General features: G+C 39.6%; 1 protein-coding gene across 1 annotated transcript in view; it reads left to right on the plus strand.

The window, feature by feature from the left end:
• POLA1 (polymerase (DNA directed), alpha 1, catalytic subunit) overlaps nucleotides 1–15,409 on the plus strand; it is a 209,903-nt gene that overhangs the window by 14,115 nt on the left and 180,379 nt on the right. Inside the window, exons 12-18 of the mRNA XM_014948364.1 lie at nucleotides 5,440–5,514; nucleotides 6,768–6,906; nucleotides 10,334–10,491; nucleotides 11,752–11,836; nucleotides 12,611–12,672; nucleotides 13,413–13,502; nucleotides 15,191–15,307. Of these exons, the coding sequence (XP_014803850.1) occupies nucleotides 5,440–5,514; nucleotides 6,768–6,906; nucleotides 10,334–10,491; nucleotides 11,752–11,836; nucleotides 12,611–12,672; nucleotides 13,413–13,502; nucleotides 15,191–15,307 (726 nt within the window). The remainder of the gene's footprint in view (nucleotides 1–5,439; nucleotides 5,515–6,767; nucleotides 6,907–10,333; nucleotides 10,492–11,751; nucleotides 11,837–12,610; nucleotides 12,673–13,412; nucleotides 13,503–15,190; nucleotides 15,308–15,409) is intronic.

The raw sequence follows: 15,409 nt of genomic DNA on the forward strand, positions 1-15,409 counted from the left end.
TAACGCAGGAGTGATCCCGAGCAGGAACAGGGAAGTAGCAGCACAAAGGCACTGTTCAGATCTTAGAATATTTTAACACTTGACCACCCTGGTGAGGAAAGACTAACTCAAGTGACAACAGGTACAAAACGTGGTAATTAGGAAGGTGAGACTGTCACGGTTTGAACCCAGACAGCATCTAGGACCTCACAGCCGTTCGCTCCTCTCCCCACCCAGTAGGATAGGGAGAAGAGGGAGAAAAAGGAAAAAACCAAACAACTCATGGGTCGAGATAAAAGGCAGTTTAATAGAGCAATAACAGAAGAGAAAATAATGATAAAAGAAATACAAAATGAATGATCCAGTACAGTTGCTCACTACCCCATGACTGATTGCCCAGCCTGTCCCAAGCAGTGGTGGTGGATTCCTGCCCCACGGCCAACCCCCATTTATGTACCAACCGTGATGTCCGTGGTAGGGAATATTCCTTTGGCCAGCTTGTCCTGTCTATGCTCCCTCTCAGCTTCTGTGGGAAGCTGAAAAAGCCTTTGACTTAATATAAACATTACTTAGCAACAGCTAAACAGTATGTGTTAGCAGCGTTATTCTCATACTAAATCCAAAACACAGCAACCACTAGGAAGAAAATTAACTCTGTCGCAGCTGAAACCAGGAGAGACAAAAGGAGAATCGGTTATACCAGAGATAACTATGAAAGAGCTTTATTTTTTTTTTTAGCCTAGTAAAGTGAAGAATAATGATGAAACCTTTTTGCTCTCTGAAAACGTTAAAAGGGGATGAGCAGCAAGAAAGCTATTTAAAGGACAGTTTTAGCAAAAGAACAAAATCATAAATTTTAATTCATGAATAAATTAGACAGGATAGTTGAGGGTGCAGAGAAGCTCTGGAATAACCTACCAGAAGTGTTTCTAAACAGTAGGAATTCAAATTTTTTTTTAATTCATCAGACTCTTCAGTAAACTGAATTTTACTACCATGGTAAAGTCTATCCACCTTATTTTGATGGCATAATTTTCTGCTGATTTTGCTAGTTATTGCCTCCTGGAAGGTTAGTTGTTTCATGAGAACTGGAGCTAGCAGGGAGGGTATGGCACTAGTAGCGTGTGGGATAAGGAAAAGATAAGTTTGGGGAGCAGGGCTGTTGGTGGAGCCTTTGGACGACTATTCAAGGAAGGTATTATAGTAACTCATCTGTTCCAGCTTAACACAGAATTCACTGAATAAGTGGTACCAAATCTGCCAGGCGTATATCTCTGCAGCAGGGGATCCTTTTGATGCCTGCAAGGTAATTGTGGAAGTAGTGGGGTTGTTCCATTACTGCACCGTCTTCTTCTTTTGTTCCTCTCCGGGAGACCTCAGTTTGCCTGGTTATATACCTTATTAATCTGTTTTCCAGAAGGAGTCATCATCTTGCTTTTCACTGCAGCCATTCCACCAGAAATGTTGTGTTGTTCTCCAGTCCTTGCCTCTGTGTTCCCGTGGGGGTGTGCAGGGCTCTTGAATTGAAGTGGTGGTGGCACTCAGCGCAGTGATTGCTCCAGAAGAGTGATCTCCACACAGTTGGGACTGTATGTAGTTAAGAGCTAATGTTTTGGAAAACCCCTCCTGTACTGTAACACGCAGCCAGTGTTCCACTACTGTGGTATTAAGGGTTGATGTTTTGAAAGATTTATTTTTTTTTTAAGAGGCTAATGGCAATATTGCTCAGGTGAGCAGAGCGCTTGTGAGCGATGCGGTCAGAGGAACACGAAGTCTCTGATTCTTCTACCATGAGCTGGAGATCAGAAAGGATACTAGCATACCTGCCGTGCACCCAAAGTTCTTTTATTCCTAGCATACCCAGTTTTGTAGTGATGCAGAGAGAAGCCAGCGTGTTTATGCACCGGGACAAGCTGCTCTCCGTGCGTGTGCCCGCGTGCCTCTTGGCCTCGCCGCCACCAAACGTGGTCCCTGTGAACAGATATACACTTAAGCCGGATCATTTCCTCCCGCACCTGCTGCTAATTGTAGTTTCGATGGGTTGCACTGCTGCCAAGTTAGCAAGTCTTCGCAAATCAATTTTGAAAGCAGCCTTACTCCACTTAGGAACTTAGCAGCTAATCACTGCTGCTCATTTCTGCTCTCTGAAGGGCCACTTGAAGGGCAGATTACTCTGCAGCAAAGCATTCATTCACTGCAGTTATGACCAGACTGCTTGTGTAATTGAGCTGAGCTCTGTGGAATAACGCAGATGAGTCACTGCAGCGTACTATTTTTACACTATGTTCAGCTTGCGTTTGCAGCGAGAACTTGTTTGAAGCTTGGGAGGGTTTTTTTTAAATAAAAAAAATAATAAAATAAAAGGGGGTGGGGGGTCACCAGTAATACGTGCTAAAAGCAGCACGTTGCCATCTGTTATGTTACGGCTATGATGTGCTGCTCGTCTGAGGTGCTGTAGTGGCTCAGCAGTTGAGATCTACATTTGCATGCTAATTTTTAATGCTTGTCTGATGTTATAGTGGTGCTCTTGTACCAAGTTATATTACTCTTTTATGCTTTCGTGTAGCTGTTGATGCCTTGGATTGGATGGATTTCTGGATTTGCTGCCTTCCTATTTATAGCAGAGGGCCCTCTCCTCTGTTACCAGGCTTTGCAGCCTTAAAACTGCAGCATTACAAGAAATAGCATGCTTAACAGCTCATCATAGTGCTCTGAGGGAGCTCTTGCTGATGATATTAATAAGGAAAAAGCCCCCACCCACCCAACCGTAAAACTAGATAACTTCAAGTCTACTGAGCTGTGCATATATTTTGTTTATTTCTAAATTTTATTCCAATTTATGGTGACTTTGTTTTTTCTTATTACACTTACCCTAGTAGTAAGGGTAAGTAGATTATGCTGACTCTATGTATAATGTGCTCAACTTAGTGCAGTGTCCAGTGAAAATATGCTTTTTAATTTAATAAGGGGCCCCTAAGAATTCTTGTAGTAAGAATAATGTTCTAGCATAGTTATGGCATAACATAACAACGATAATATATAACAGTCATATAATATGTAATAGTATATAACAAGTTTATGAAGTATTACAGGGCAGAGCATATATAGTAGGGGGTAGAACATGGCATTTCAGTAGGTACCGTAACATTGTTGAACAGAATATTGTAATTATTTGGAAAATGAAGGTGGTTATTCTTAGAAACTGACAAGCTGTGCATGTTGTAGAAAATCATTATTGTTTTTGAAGAAAGCAGAAGTGATACTTAACTTTCAGTAAATTTGTACTGAACTTCAGACTGCTTTAACTATCTTTGTCAGAGGTATGTAAACAAACTTGACTACTTTCTAGTAAAACCCAAGTCCCTCAAAATGAAAAATACAATACTGTCATAGAAATGATTCTGTTCTAAGCATGTAATAAAGCAAACAGCTGGCAGATGGCTGGGAAATCAGCTCTCTTGGGTGCCTCTCTGAAGAGCTGGTATGCTAAAGCATGCAGTATAGGAGGAACTGTCTGCAGCTACAGGGCTACAATCTCACTGGGATCATGGACACATGATGGGTTGTGTGGGACCTGATGGGATGCACCCATGAGTACAGGGCGAGATGGCCAATGTCATTGTGAGGCCACACTTGATTATCTTTAAAAAGGTTGATCAGAGGAGGTTCCTAAGGACTGAAAGAAAGCAAATGTCAAAGCTACCCTCATAGTGGGCTAGGAGGAGGAGAGTCCAGGGAACTAAAGGCTCACGTCAGGCCCTGGGAAAGGGCGATGGAGCAGCTAATTGTGAAAACAACTGTTTTCTGGACACAAAGCACAATAAGGTTCTTGGGAGTGTTCAGCAGATTTACAAAGGGGAAGTCACGCTTCACCAAGCTGGTAGCTTTCTATGAAGAGATGACTGGGTTGGTGGACAAGGGGAGAGCAGCGGCTGTTGTTATCTTGACTTTAGTAAGGCTTTCAACACTACCTCTCATAGCACCCTCAAAGACAAACTGATGAAGTATGGGCTAGGTAAGTGGGCAGCAATGTGGACTGAAAACCAGCTGCACTGCTGCATTCGGTGTTGGGATCAGCGGCACTAAATCCATCTGGAGGCCAATCCCTAGTGGTGTACCCCAGGGGTTGATACTGGGTCTAGTCCTGCTTAGTGTCTGTGTTAATAACTTGGATGATGACGCAGAGCATGTACTCGGTAAGTTCTGCAGACAGTACGAAAGCAGGAGGAGTGACTGATACACCAGATGGATGTGCTGCTGTTCAAAGGAACCTCAACAGGCTGGAAATATCTCATGGCCTATAGGAGTCTTGTGGAGTTCAAAAAAGGGAACTAGTAAGTCCTACACCAGGACTGGAATAGCCTCAGGCACTAACAGATGCTGGTGGCTGCTGGCTGGAAAGCAGCTTTGGAGGAAAGTGCCTGGTCATCCTGGTATTCGTAAAGTTGGCCAAGAGCCAACAATGTACCCTTGTGGCAAAGGTGGCCATGGGCACCCTGGGCTGCATGAGGCAGAGCATTGCCAGCAGATCTGAGGGAGGTGGTCTTCCCCCCTTGTGCAGCCCTGGTGAGACAGATGTGGAGTGCTGTGTTCAGCTGAGCTCCCTGGTAACGAGAAGGATGTGCACATACTGGAACAATTCCAGCACAGGACCAGGAACATAATTACAGGGCCTGGAGCATCTGTCATGTGAGGAGAGGCTGAGAGACTTGGGACCTGGGACTGCTCAGCTTGGAGAAGAGAACTTTTGGGGTGAGGGATTGGTGGTGCAAATCTTATCATTGTGTATAAACGTCTGATGGGCAGGAGTAAAGATGACTCCGGCAGGTCCTTCTCATTGGTTCCCAGTGGAGGACAAGAGCAATAGGTACCATTTGAAACACATGAAATTTATTAGAATATAAACCACTTTTTTATTGTAAGGGAGGTCAGGCACCGACACAGGTTGTCCAGAGAGGCTGTGGAGTCTCCATCCTTGGTGATAGTCAGAACCTAACTGGAGAGGGCCCTGAGCAACCCACTCTAGTTGACCCAGCTCTGGGTAGGCAGCTGGACTAGAAAATCTCTGGAGATGTCTTTCCATCTCAGTGATTTTGTGATTTTTGTGGTGGTCTGCAAACACCAATTCTCATGAATACGTCTGAAGCCTGTGAATGTTTCTGAGTTCCTTTAGCTATCGAGCTGGTATTTTTTTACTTTATAGTGGATAGTAAACTTGTAAGTCAATTCTGTAAAAACTCTTCATGCGAAGAAAACCTGAAGAGATTTAAATACAGCTATTAAAACACTCTTACTGTCTTTACATAGTTATAATGAGCTGCAGAATTGGTAACGTATGATCAAGCCTATGGTATTTGAGATGTATGTTTTGGCTGGCCTTTATTTCATTAACTTTCTTATTGGACAGAATGAATATTCAGTTGGGAGATACTGAAAAAATAATATATTTGTTTTTTGTAGAAAGTAGAAAAATATTATGCTTTTGAGATCCCGGATGTTCCAGCAAAATCTGAATACTTAGAAGTTAAATATTCGGTGAGTATAACTAATCTGATGAAACACCATAACCTGCTTCCTTACCTAATTAAGAATTTTATGATTTTTCTGAAAAAATATTAAAGATTTGCAGGATTTAGTGGGCTAGTGGCAGTACCTCTGTTGCTGTTTAGTTTTAGATGCTCATTGTCTTGTAATTTGAAAAAACCACGAGGTTAATAGCTAAGCTTGTGCCTTTTTTTGTTATCATTTGTATATTGGTTAGTCCTTAACAAAATCAGTTCATTACCAGGTAACCTATAACATTGATTTGTTGGTGTTAGCTCTGTTTGTGTAAATAAAACACAAGGGGAAAAAGTACTTCCTACAACTACTGCATTCCTCCCACCTAACTATAATTTGCTTATTGATTTACAACAATCTGTGTTCCCAATTATCCTGCTTTATTTTTTATCACCTTGCCACTAATCAATCAAACAACACTTTAGCTGTACTGAATCAGGGCTCGAAGTACTGTAAGATGTTTTAAATTACATACTAAGCTTAAATGGTTTGTTGAATCCATGTCCAGAATATAGCTGATATCTCTGCTTATGTGGTTCTTGCAAATAGCAGCTGGGTGAGAAGACTTTTGTTGAAGAGCTGTAAAACTCAGCAGCAAAGATGAAAAAAAATTCCCATGAGAACATCAGTAGCAGTTCTTCATTAGCAAAAACACTTGATTTGGTTTCAAATGTAAGAGATTCGGCAGTCTTGAACCTGTGGGGTCAATTGCTGAGATAATGCCTTTTTAAACCATTTTTTTATGTGCAAAAGCACGTAGTTCTAGATGCAAAAGCAGCATCCCATCGGGTTTTCTAGCTATCTCAAAATTTTCTTCAGCTGTGCAGAAACACTTTTATCCAATCTTTATACGACAGGCAAGATTAAAGCTGTAACTATCTAATTAAGTTTACAACAAGAGCAGTTTCTGTATTAAAATGGTCATTGAACATTGTTGTAGTCTTGGCTGGTGATATTATTTCTGTCTTGTATCTAGTATGGATGAAGAACTTTTGCTTCAGTGCATTTTTACATTACTGTCCTGATTTTGATATGCACCTATTTAAGTCAAGTCAATAGTGTAATTTCTTCAATTACTGTAAGGTGTTACGGATTAAGGCTTTGCTTGTGGGAAATTACAGTGATTTCAGGTATTGTGTAGCTTTGTTAAGGTGCTGTCTGAATATAGCGTGTCAACCTTGAAGACTTCTGTGGGGTGAAATGACTCACTGCTTTCTGTTGCTTGTTAGGCTGAATGCCCTCGGCTTCCCCAGGATCTGAAAGGACAAACGTTTTCCCATGTATTTGGAACTAACACCTCTAGCCTGGAACTCCTCTTGATGAGTAGGAAGATCAAAGGACCGTGCTGGCTGGAAATAAAAAATCCACGTATGGTGGTTTGCGTGTAAAATACTTGGTTGCTGGAAAACACAATTATAGACGAGGAGGGGAGGGGAAATTGAAACTGTACTGATAAATTATCATTTTGTAAATTAACCTTGCAATTTATCTGTGTAATTTTCATTATCTAGTACAAATTGTAACTTGTTCTTTCTTTTTGGAGTGAGAGCTCTATCCATATAAAGTTGCACGCTGTACAGGTGTGATAGTAACTTTGAATGGCAGCGAGAGGGAACTATACAGTCTCTAGCAGCTACTCCCTGGGGCATGCCCTAAAGCCACATATACTGAGCTACAGTTAGTTTCCTAGAAATCTGTTCCTCTTGATAGATAGATAGGTAGAAATTTCTTCTCTTGATAACTTAAGACTTGTCTTTTTATGCAGATGTATCTTTTTAAGAGCAGACAGCTGTTACATGGCTTTTTTGTTTGTGTGTTAGTGTGGTTTTTTTTTCCTCTGTCACTTACAAAAGTTTGTGGTGCTTTTAGTTTGAACATGTAGATTTTAGTTTGAAATACTTTCTGCCTCATGAGTGGTGTGCACCACTTCGAGGTGATTATGCTGCCTTATTTTGGCTGGGTTAGAGCACTTTATTCAGTATTCCCAAGACCGCAGGGAAGCTGATCAGTCTGGACAAAAGCTGCATCTATTAGTGCAGTCTCCTCGGGGCATTTCAAATGTAGAACTGAGACTACGAACGCTGACGCCAGGAGGATTCTCCTTTTCAGCACCTCGCTCAGTCGCTGACAAAGCTGATACCAGTAAGGACTTTGAGCTGGAATAGACCAGGCAAACCGCTGGCTGCCAAAAGACGGATTAGCTGTGATGGGTTTCCACCAGACATTGGCAAGCATCAGTGTACTTTCTGGCACTGATTTTAAAGGCCTAAGAGTGCTTTTTCATTTGTACTCTTTGCCCAGGAATTGATTTCGTATTTCTTTGGCCGTTTTTTTTTGTTCACCTGTAGAGTCCAGAGCTGTGTTGTTCCTTATATCCAGGATGACAAATGTTATGGCAGTGATAACCAACAGTTCAGGCAGTGGTCAGTTTTACTTAATGCTGATGTGCGTTATTTCCCCTTAGAACTACCTTGCCTGAGCTCAGATACGAACTTACCTTGTGCCTTAGAACTACCTTGCCTGAGCTCAGATACTGATTCCACACCAGAGTGAAGTAGTAATTTAAGGGAGCACTTTTTTCACCACTCCCATATGTCTATTACAGCTTTCATGTTCCAGGAAGAGTCTGTATCTTGATGTTGGAATTGCTCTTTTGAAAACCATGTCAGTCCCATTCTGTTGAAAGCTGTCTATCAGCTGGCTAGTTATATTTATGCAAATTTCTCTAATAAAGAGAGCATTTGTCTTTCATTCAGTGGCCAGTCCAGGCCAAACCATGACATGGCTGCACAGGATTTTCTGCCCCAAAGCTGGGTTGTTTGGGGGGGTGGGGTTTTTTTGGTTGGTTGGTTTTTTGGCGAGATGGCTGCACTGGATTTTGTGCCCCAAAGCTGGGTTGTTTGGAGGGGTGGGTTTTTTTTGTTTGGTCGGTTTTTTGGGTTTGTTTGTTTGGTTGGTTTTGGTTGGGAGGCATCTAGTTTCACAGAGGTTCTTGCTGTCTTTTGTATCTTCCCTTCTGCACTTCCCATAGAGGGTCTTAAGGCTAAAGAGTATAGCTGGAAGGTTTAGAGTAAGCAAGTTTTGAACCATTTGATCAGACTTCTACAACTTCTTCAAAAACTGTCATCGCTATTCATAATGAAGCTGTTTTTGCAGTTTGATAGCCCCCAGTTTGGGGCTGGATAGCCCCAAAGCTTTCTTAGAGCAGTGGCTCCAAACTTGTTAGACTGTGCACCCCGTCAGTAAAAATTGGAGCATGTACCCCCAATATATAAATATTTATTTATAAATTATATGCATGTTCTACTGTACTAATATATTATGTGCATTATAAAATCAACACAAAAATAGAAATTAAAAAAGGATGAGGTGTGTGAAATAAACACTTTTAACAGTATTTATTAATGGTAAATTAATGGTAAAATATTTCTTCCCACACCCCAATGGATTGTCTTACGCACCGTACTTTGGAGACCACTGCTCTGTAGAGTGCTAGTTGAAGCTCTGGGTGTTAAGGCATTGGAGATGAAAGAAAAAAGGTGCCAAGCAATGGATTGTCTGTCTTCATTTGGAGAGATCATCAGTATTTTATAAATGAAGATAGTTTAGTCAGTTACCTGTTTGCACTTAGAGCAAGGATAATGAGAGAAGATAAAATATGTGGGTTTCCAGGCAGAGGTCAAATAATTTTGCAGGGTAAGATGTCTGGATCTACCAATGTTCTACCAACAGCTGTCTTTAAAGGGTTAATCTGTCAGAAGTGTAAACTCAGAAGTCAGAAGTGTAGTGAGTTACCTCATCAGCAACTTTTGTGAATGATCTTTTTTTTTTCTAAAGTGAGTGAAGAATTACAGACCAAATTATTCTCAAATGATGATGGGTGGTGAATGTGTCTCTTTTTTTTTTTTCCCTCCATCTATCTATATTTTTTTAGCTCTTGTACACTTTAGGTCTAAATAACTTTGTCATCTCCCTTACATTATAGGATAGTTTATACTAGATCTTTTTTTTTTTCCTAAAGCAAGTGAAGAATTACAGACTAAAATATTCTCAAATGATAATGGGTGGTGAATGTGTCCTTTTTTTTTTTTTTCCTCTCCATCTATCGATATTTTTTTTTTAGCTCATGTACACTTTAGGTCTAAATAACTTTCTGTCGTCTCCCTTACATTATAGGATAGTTTATACTACCAGGGTAGGATGAACTCTCTTATGACATCCCCCATTTCCTTGTTTCCATAACTGCATTTCTGAAGGACTATATGTCAATTAATTAATTATCTGGTGTGTTTCAGTCAGTCATATGTTCTTGTTCTCATTCGATCAAGATTCTTTTGATTAGCACTCTGGCTGCCTTTTCTGTAGCATTTGAGAAATTTCTGAGCTTTCGTTCATTTCACTTGTATTAATTTATTTTTTATGAAGCCTTCTCCCTTTGACTACAAGATTAGATGCTAAGACGTGGTATATTAATTTAGGTTAGAGTCATGCTTGCTTGCCTTATACCTTTCTCTACTATGACTCCGTATAAAGCTGCCTAAAGGCTTTGGTGGGTATTTTTGGCATTACACATCTTTCTGACCTCAGTATGAATCTTCCTTCTCTTCTTTGGTACTAAAGAGCCCCTGGTGTGACTAGGCTTCTGACTAGGGAATCAGGGCCCAGGGAGTTACCAAAAATTTGGCAGGGTTAGTCTGTATCTTGGTCTGTCAAAGGCAAAAGGACAACAGTACTGTTACAGAAACTTTCTGTGTGGTTCCCTGAAGAATGAAGGTGGTTTGTGTTGTTTCCTCAGAGCCTTCAAACCAGTCTGTCAGCTGGTGTAAGGTGGAGGCTGTGGCCATGAAGCCTGGCTTGGTGAACGTGGTTAAAGATCTTTCTCCTCCTCCTCCTCTCGTGGTCATGTCCCTCAGCATGAAGACCACTCAGAACCCAAAGACTCACCAGAATGAGGTAAGTCATCTGCTCTCATTTTGGTTTAGTTTCGTTCTTTGGCATATACTAAAAATTTTCTAAGTCTTGAAAGAGCTTCACCTTATAAAACACATCTAAATATATTTACTGTTGAATAAACTTTCTGTGTCATGGGGTCTTCAAAGAAATTGTCACTGGCGTCTCACCAGCATAAGATGTGTGGGTTCGAGGGGCTTATTTGGTGACAATATTTACTGTGACAGTGGATCATTACATGTTTTTTCAAGCATTCTATTTGTCTGTAGTGCATAATAGTTCTAAGTGAAACTGTCCCAGAACAACTGTTAATGGATTATTTTTTTGTAGAGCTAATCATAGGTTCTAGGTAGAATGACCCTGTTTTTCCGCTAGTAAAACTCATTTTAAAATAGAGTGAGAATTTGGTCTAAATCTTGTAGTGCCTATTATTCTGCTGTGAGATCTTTTCTCAGAGAGGAGGAGAGATGTAGGTGGCCACTCTCAGTTGTGGACTGCAGACCATAATGTGTAGTTAAGCATGCTTACCTGATTTTTAGCAGGTCTCCTGCCTAGGAAGACAATCAGTATTCACTAATAGGATAGGATAGTTGTTTCTTCTGGAAGAAGAATTTGGCTGCCAACTTTTTCAAGCAGAATTCATCCTCTAAGTGAAATTAAAATTTTTTGTGGAGGAGTATGGAAAATTTCTGGTTTCTAGCCAACATAATGAGACATATAGCAGGTACCAACAGGACTCTGCTTGCCAAGATGTTTCTAAAGTCTGTGTGCGTTGTCTTCTGTTGGGTTTTCCTGACCAGTGTCTGGGGAGCCAGGATGTCCTGCCAGCAAAGCAAGCAGAAAGATCAGTAAAGCTAAAACCTCTTGGCTTCTTGTCAGTCTTGACTGCTTGCTCAGGGGCAGCGGTTCTGGAGGCAAGGCCTCTGCATGTCCTGCCCTGCTCACATCTCCCCTGGGCTTCATAGGGAATCCTTTTAATTGTGGGGTCTGTTCAGGGTCAGAAGAAAATTTGATAAAAGCAAAATTTTCTAAAATTATTTTTCCTCTCTGATTTCTTGGATGATCATTTAGGAGTAAGTTCTACTTTAGATCAATGGACAACTTTTCTTCTTTTTAACTATTTATAGTTGGAATTAATTTTAAAAAGATCTTTTGTAGAAACAAGAGAAAAGAGATGAGGAAACTTAAAAAATAGGTGGGAAAAATGGGTATTGATAGTAGTCATGTTTCTGAAGCTATGTGTTCTGTATCTCCTTGGTATAGGTTGTGGCTATTGCAGCTCTGATTCATCAGAAATTTCCTTTGGATAAGGCTCCACCTCAGCCTCCTTTTCAGACACACTTTTGTGGTATGTACTTGGAGCAGATTATAAGTAGAAAAATAATTCCTTCAGAGTTTTTCTGTTGTTGTTGTGTTTTTTGGTTGGTTTGGTTTCTTTTCATTCGTTCTGCTACTTCAGTAGTAATGGATTAGAATAATTAAGTGGCAAACTCGGAGGCAGGCTTTTCTCCCTGTCTTTGACTTCAATGGTTACTGACTTTTTATTGAAAACCTTGAAAAAATCTTAAGTTTGAGATGATGCAAAGTAACCCTGCTCTCTACAGTTTCCTATAATTTTTATTTCGTCATCAGGTGTTCTCTTGGATTGCTTTCTTCACCCATTAATTTAGACCATTTATTTACTGTCACTTAGTTATTTTTCAGTTCAGTTCTTCTGAACAGAATTTAAAAAATAAACTTGTCACATTCATTTATAAACAAGTTTTCTTAGGGGGAAAAAAAAAATCTCTTGCCGTGGTGTCATTATAGTAAGATCAGCTAAACCTTGAGATTCAGATCCCAGTCGGACAGTGATGAAGAGTTTTGAATGCTTGTGATAGGAAGTTCTTTGGAAGCTGTGGACCATAGTTTTAGTCTCCAATGATAACCTCAAATATGACTGATTAAAGTTGTTTAATACTTTACTAATTACTCAGTTATCTTAAAGACAAGTATTTGCATAAGTCTACTTTTTTAGAATTAGAGGCTAGTTTTCCTTAGCTCCCTTTGCTGTGGATGGATGCTTACAGGGAGGGTACAATTAAGAACTTGTATTTAAGAACAAATATAATTTCTTTTGCAGTTGTTTCCAAACCCAATGATTGCATTTTTCCTTATGACTTCAAAGAAGCTATTAAAAAGAAGGTAATTTAATTTTGTTAGCCTTCTGATTCCAGTATCTTTTAAAATATGAACTTCACATTGCTTTGGGTAAGTTGTGGAAAAGAAAGTTTCAAAGGAATGGTGTGATTATTTCATTTCTGCTCTGCAAACCTAAATCTAGGTATTTATTCTGTGTTGCTTGTAAAAACAGAGGTGTGTGCTTTGTGTGATTCAGTACTGCTGCTAGTTGTGCTCATAAAATAGACAGTGTTAGACAAGACAGTTGGAAAGGTTTGGCAAAGAGGCTAAAATTGTGCTTCATTTTCATTTTACCTGACTATGTACTCTTAGTAAACTGAGAGGATTTGTTTCTTCTTTCCTTGGACAGTAAAGTCTGTCAAAATGTAGAAGACGTCCTTTCTAAAGGGCACTGGGAGAGCTGACAGAATAATAAAGTAACCTATTTTTGTTTTTCCTCTGTTTCTGTGTAATCTTAAGCCTGTGAGTGAAGGATGCACATGGAGCATTTTCCTGGTGTGCTTGATTCTTAGGAGGCTCTTAAAATATCACTAGACACCTGCATACAAAAGCAAAATGGAAAAAAGCCTCTGAGAAAAGCTTTCTGTGTCTATGGGAGTGAGAACAAAAAGCCTTGAATTACAGAAGGAAAGGGAGAACTCTATGGTGCTTTATTATTGTCTTGTAACTAGTAGGGGAGAGGAGATGTTTCCATTTTAAACTTATTGGGTCATTGAAATCAGGTGCTCTCTTGCTCCTTTTAGAATGCTAAAATAGAAATTGCTGCAACAGAGAGGACACTGCTGGGATTTTTCCTTGCGAAGATTCACAAAATTGACCCAGATGTTGTTGTGGTGAGTAGTTCTGAGGCTTTAAGAGTTAAATTAAAGCATATTGTCAGTTGGTCAGCTTTGTTCTTTTTCTTTTGTCCCCATATAGGTTTTTTTTAATGTTTATCTTAGACTGCCTTATGAATTGAATTTGCTTATAAGACAGCAGGTTTACTTTGATAGCAAGATGATACAGAATTTTCCCTGACAGCATTTTATACATCCTATTATTTCCCATAGTATCTGAAATAGGCAGTATTTCCATAGTATCTGAAACAAGTTGGTTTTTTTTTTTTGCTTTACTCAGAAAGACAAAACACAAGAAAAAAACCCTTGTGATTTTCTAGAAAAAATGGGAACTCTTGGTATACTTAGGAGTCTGTTTCAGTTCAGATGTTCATATAATTTGCCTCACCATTTAGATTGTGTTTATGCTGTAAATCAAAATGATAACCTGTACAAACCTACAGGATCTGAGCCAAGTTTTGTAATAGGTGTTCTTATGTTTTTTCCTGTATTGGCAGTTGGGGTTTTATTATAATTACTCATTTTCTTTTTTGTTATGTTTAATTAATGTACAGTCCTGACTTTCATTTAATGAAATTTTGAAGACAGTTTGAGGTTGGTTATAAATCTAAGGTTGTATACAACGTGTTATTCTTCTGTAGGTAAATACAAATAATGAAGTGGTGGCAATAGGATGAAATGAGTAGCCAGGTTCCTGATGTTTTCAGCTCAGTGTGGCTGGTATCTGGTGTTCATCCTATGAGCTGAGCTTCCTGGTGGCTGTGGGAAGGAATCAGGGGGAACGCTGCACCCAATGGTTTTCAAGTGAAGACACCAGTAGCATAGGGGCATGAGAGCTCTGATCATAAAACCAGCAGAGCTGTGTTAGGGCAGTTTAATTTGCACCTGGTTTAATTAGTGCTGTTGAAAAACAAGCTATATCAATACAGGTAGGACCCCTCTACTCTGGCTGTAATGCTGATGATGCTTTCAAGGAGCTGCTTCTAGATTGCACTACACAGATGTATCTGGGATGGTCAGCCTGCAGTTCCTGGTGACTGGTGCACGTAGACTTGTGTTCATCAGGGCAGTATTTTGCTTTCGGCTGAGGTTACGGACCATTTTCATCAATGTCCTTAGCATTGTTTAAACTCTGCAACTATTGCTGGAGTACTTTGATGTGTAAATATTAGTTGCGAGCTCTTCCTGTCCAGATTTAACAGCTATGCCTGTTGTAGTATCAAAACAAAAAAAAAATTCTTTTTATGTCAATATTGACACTTTCATGGATGGAGAGGAAAGGAATTACATTATTTTTATGTCAATATCGACACTTTCATGGATGGAGAGGAAAGGAATTACTCGTAACTAAGTTTATATGCTGCATCAAGAATGTTGTTTTGGTTTTTTTTTTTTCTAGAAAGCTTTAAATCCTAATCTCTGGTATCAAAGCATAAAGCTGAATTGTGTGTGCTATGAGCCAGTTATAGAGCTTATTTTGGTATTCTGCTGAACAGCATTGTTAGTGTTAAGACTAATGAGTACTGTTGATGAATGTTCTCTTAGAAAGTGCTTTCTATGAGAGAGATAATGCCATCAATTAGTTGGAAAAAACCACAAAGGGCAAAGGAATACTGACTGTGTGAAAGTAAGTCTTTCAATTTGCATTTGTTGTAACCTTTTTTTGTTATTTTTTCTGCTGCAAGGGTCATAATATTTATGGATTTGATCTGGAAGTGCTGCTTCAAAGAATTAATGCGTGCAAAGTCCCTCACTGGTCCAAGATAGGTCGACTGAGGAGGTCCAATATGCCAAAGCTTGGGGTAATAAGATTGCTCAAGTCTTTTAAGCCCCCTTATGTTGCATGTGATTAAAAATGAATTAATTTTGCTGAGGAATTGTAAATGTGACACTGATGTATTTTG

This window comes from Calidris pugnax, unplaced genomic scaffold (assembly GCF_001431845.1).
Source record: "Calidris pugnax isolate Ruff unplaced genomic scaffold, ASM143184v1 scaffold164, whole genome shotgun sequence".
In the NCBI taxonomy this organism is placed as follows: Eukaryota; Metazoa; Chordata; class Aves; order Charadriiformes; family Scolopacidae; genus Calidris; species Calidris pugnax.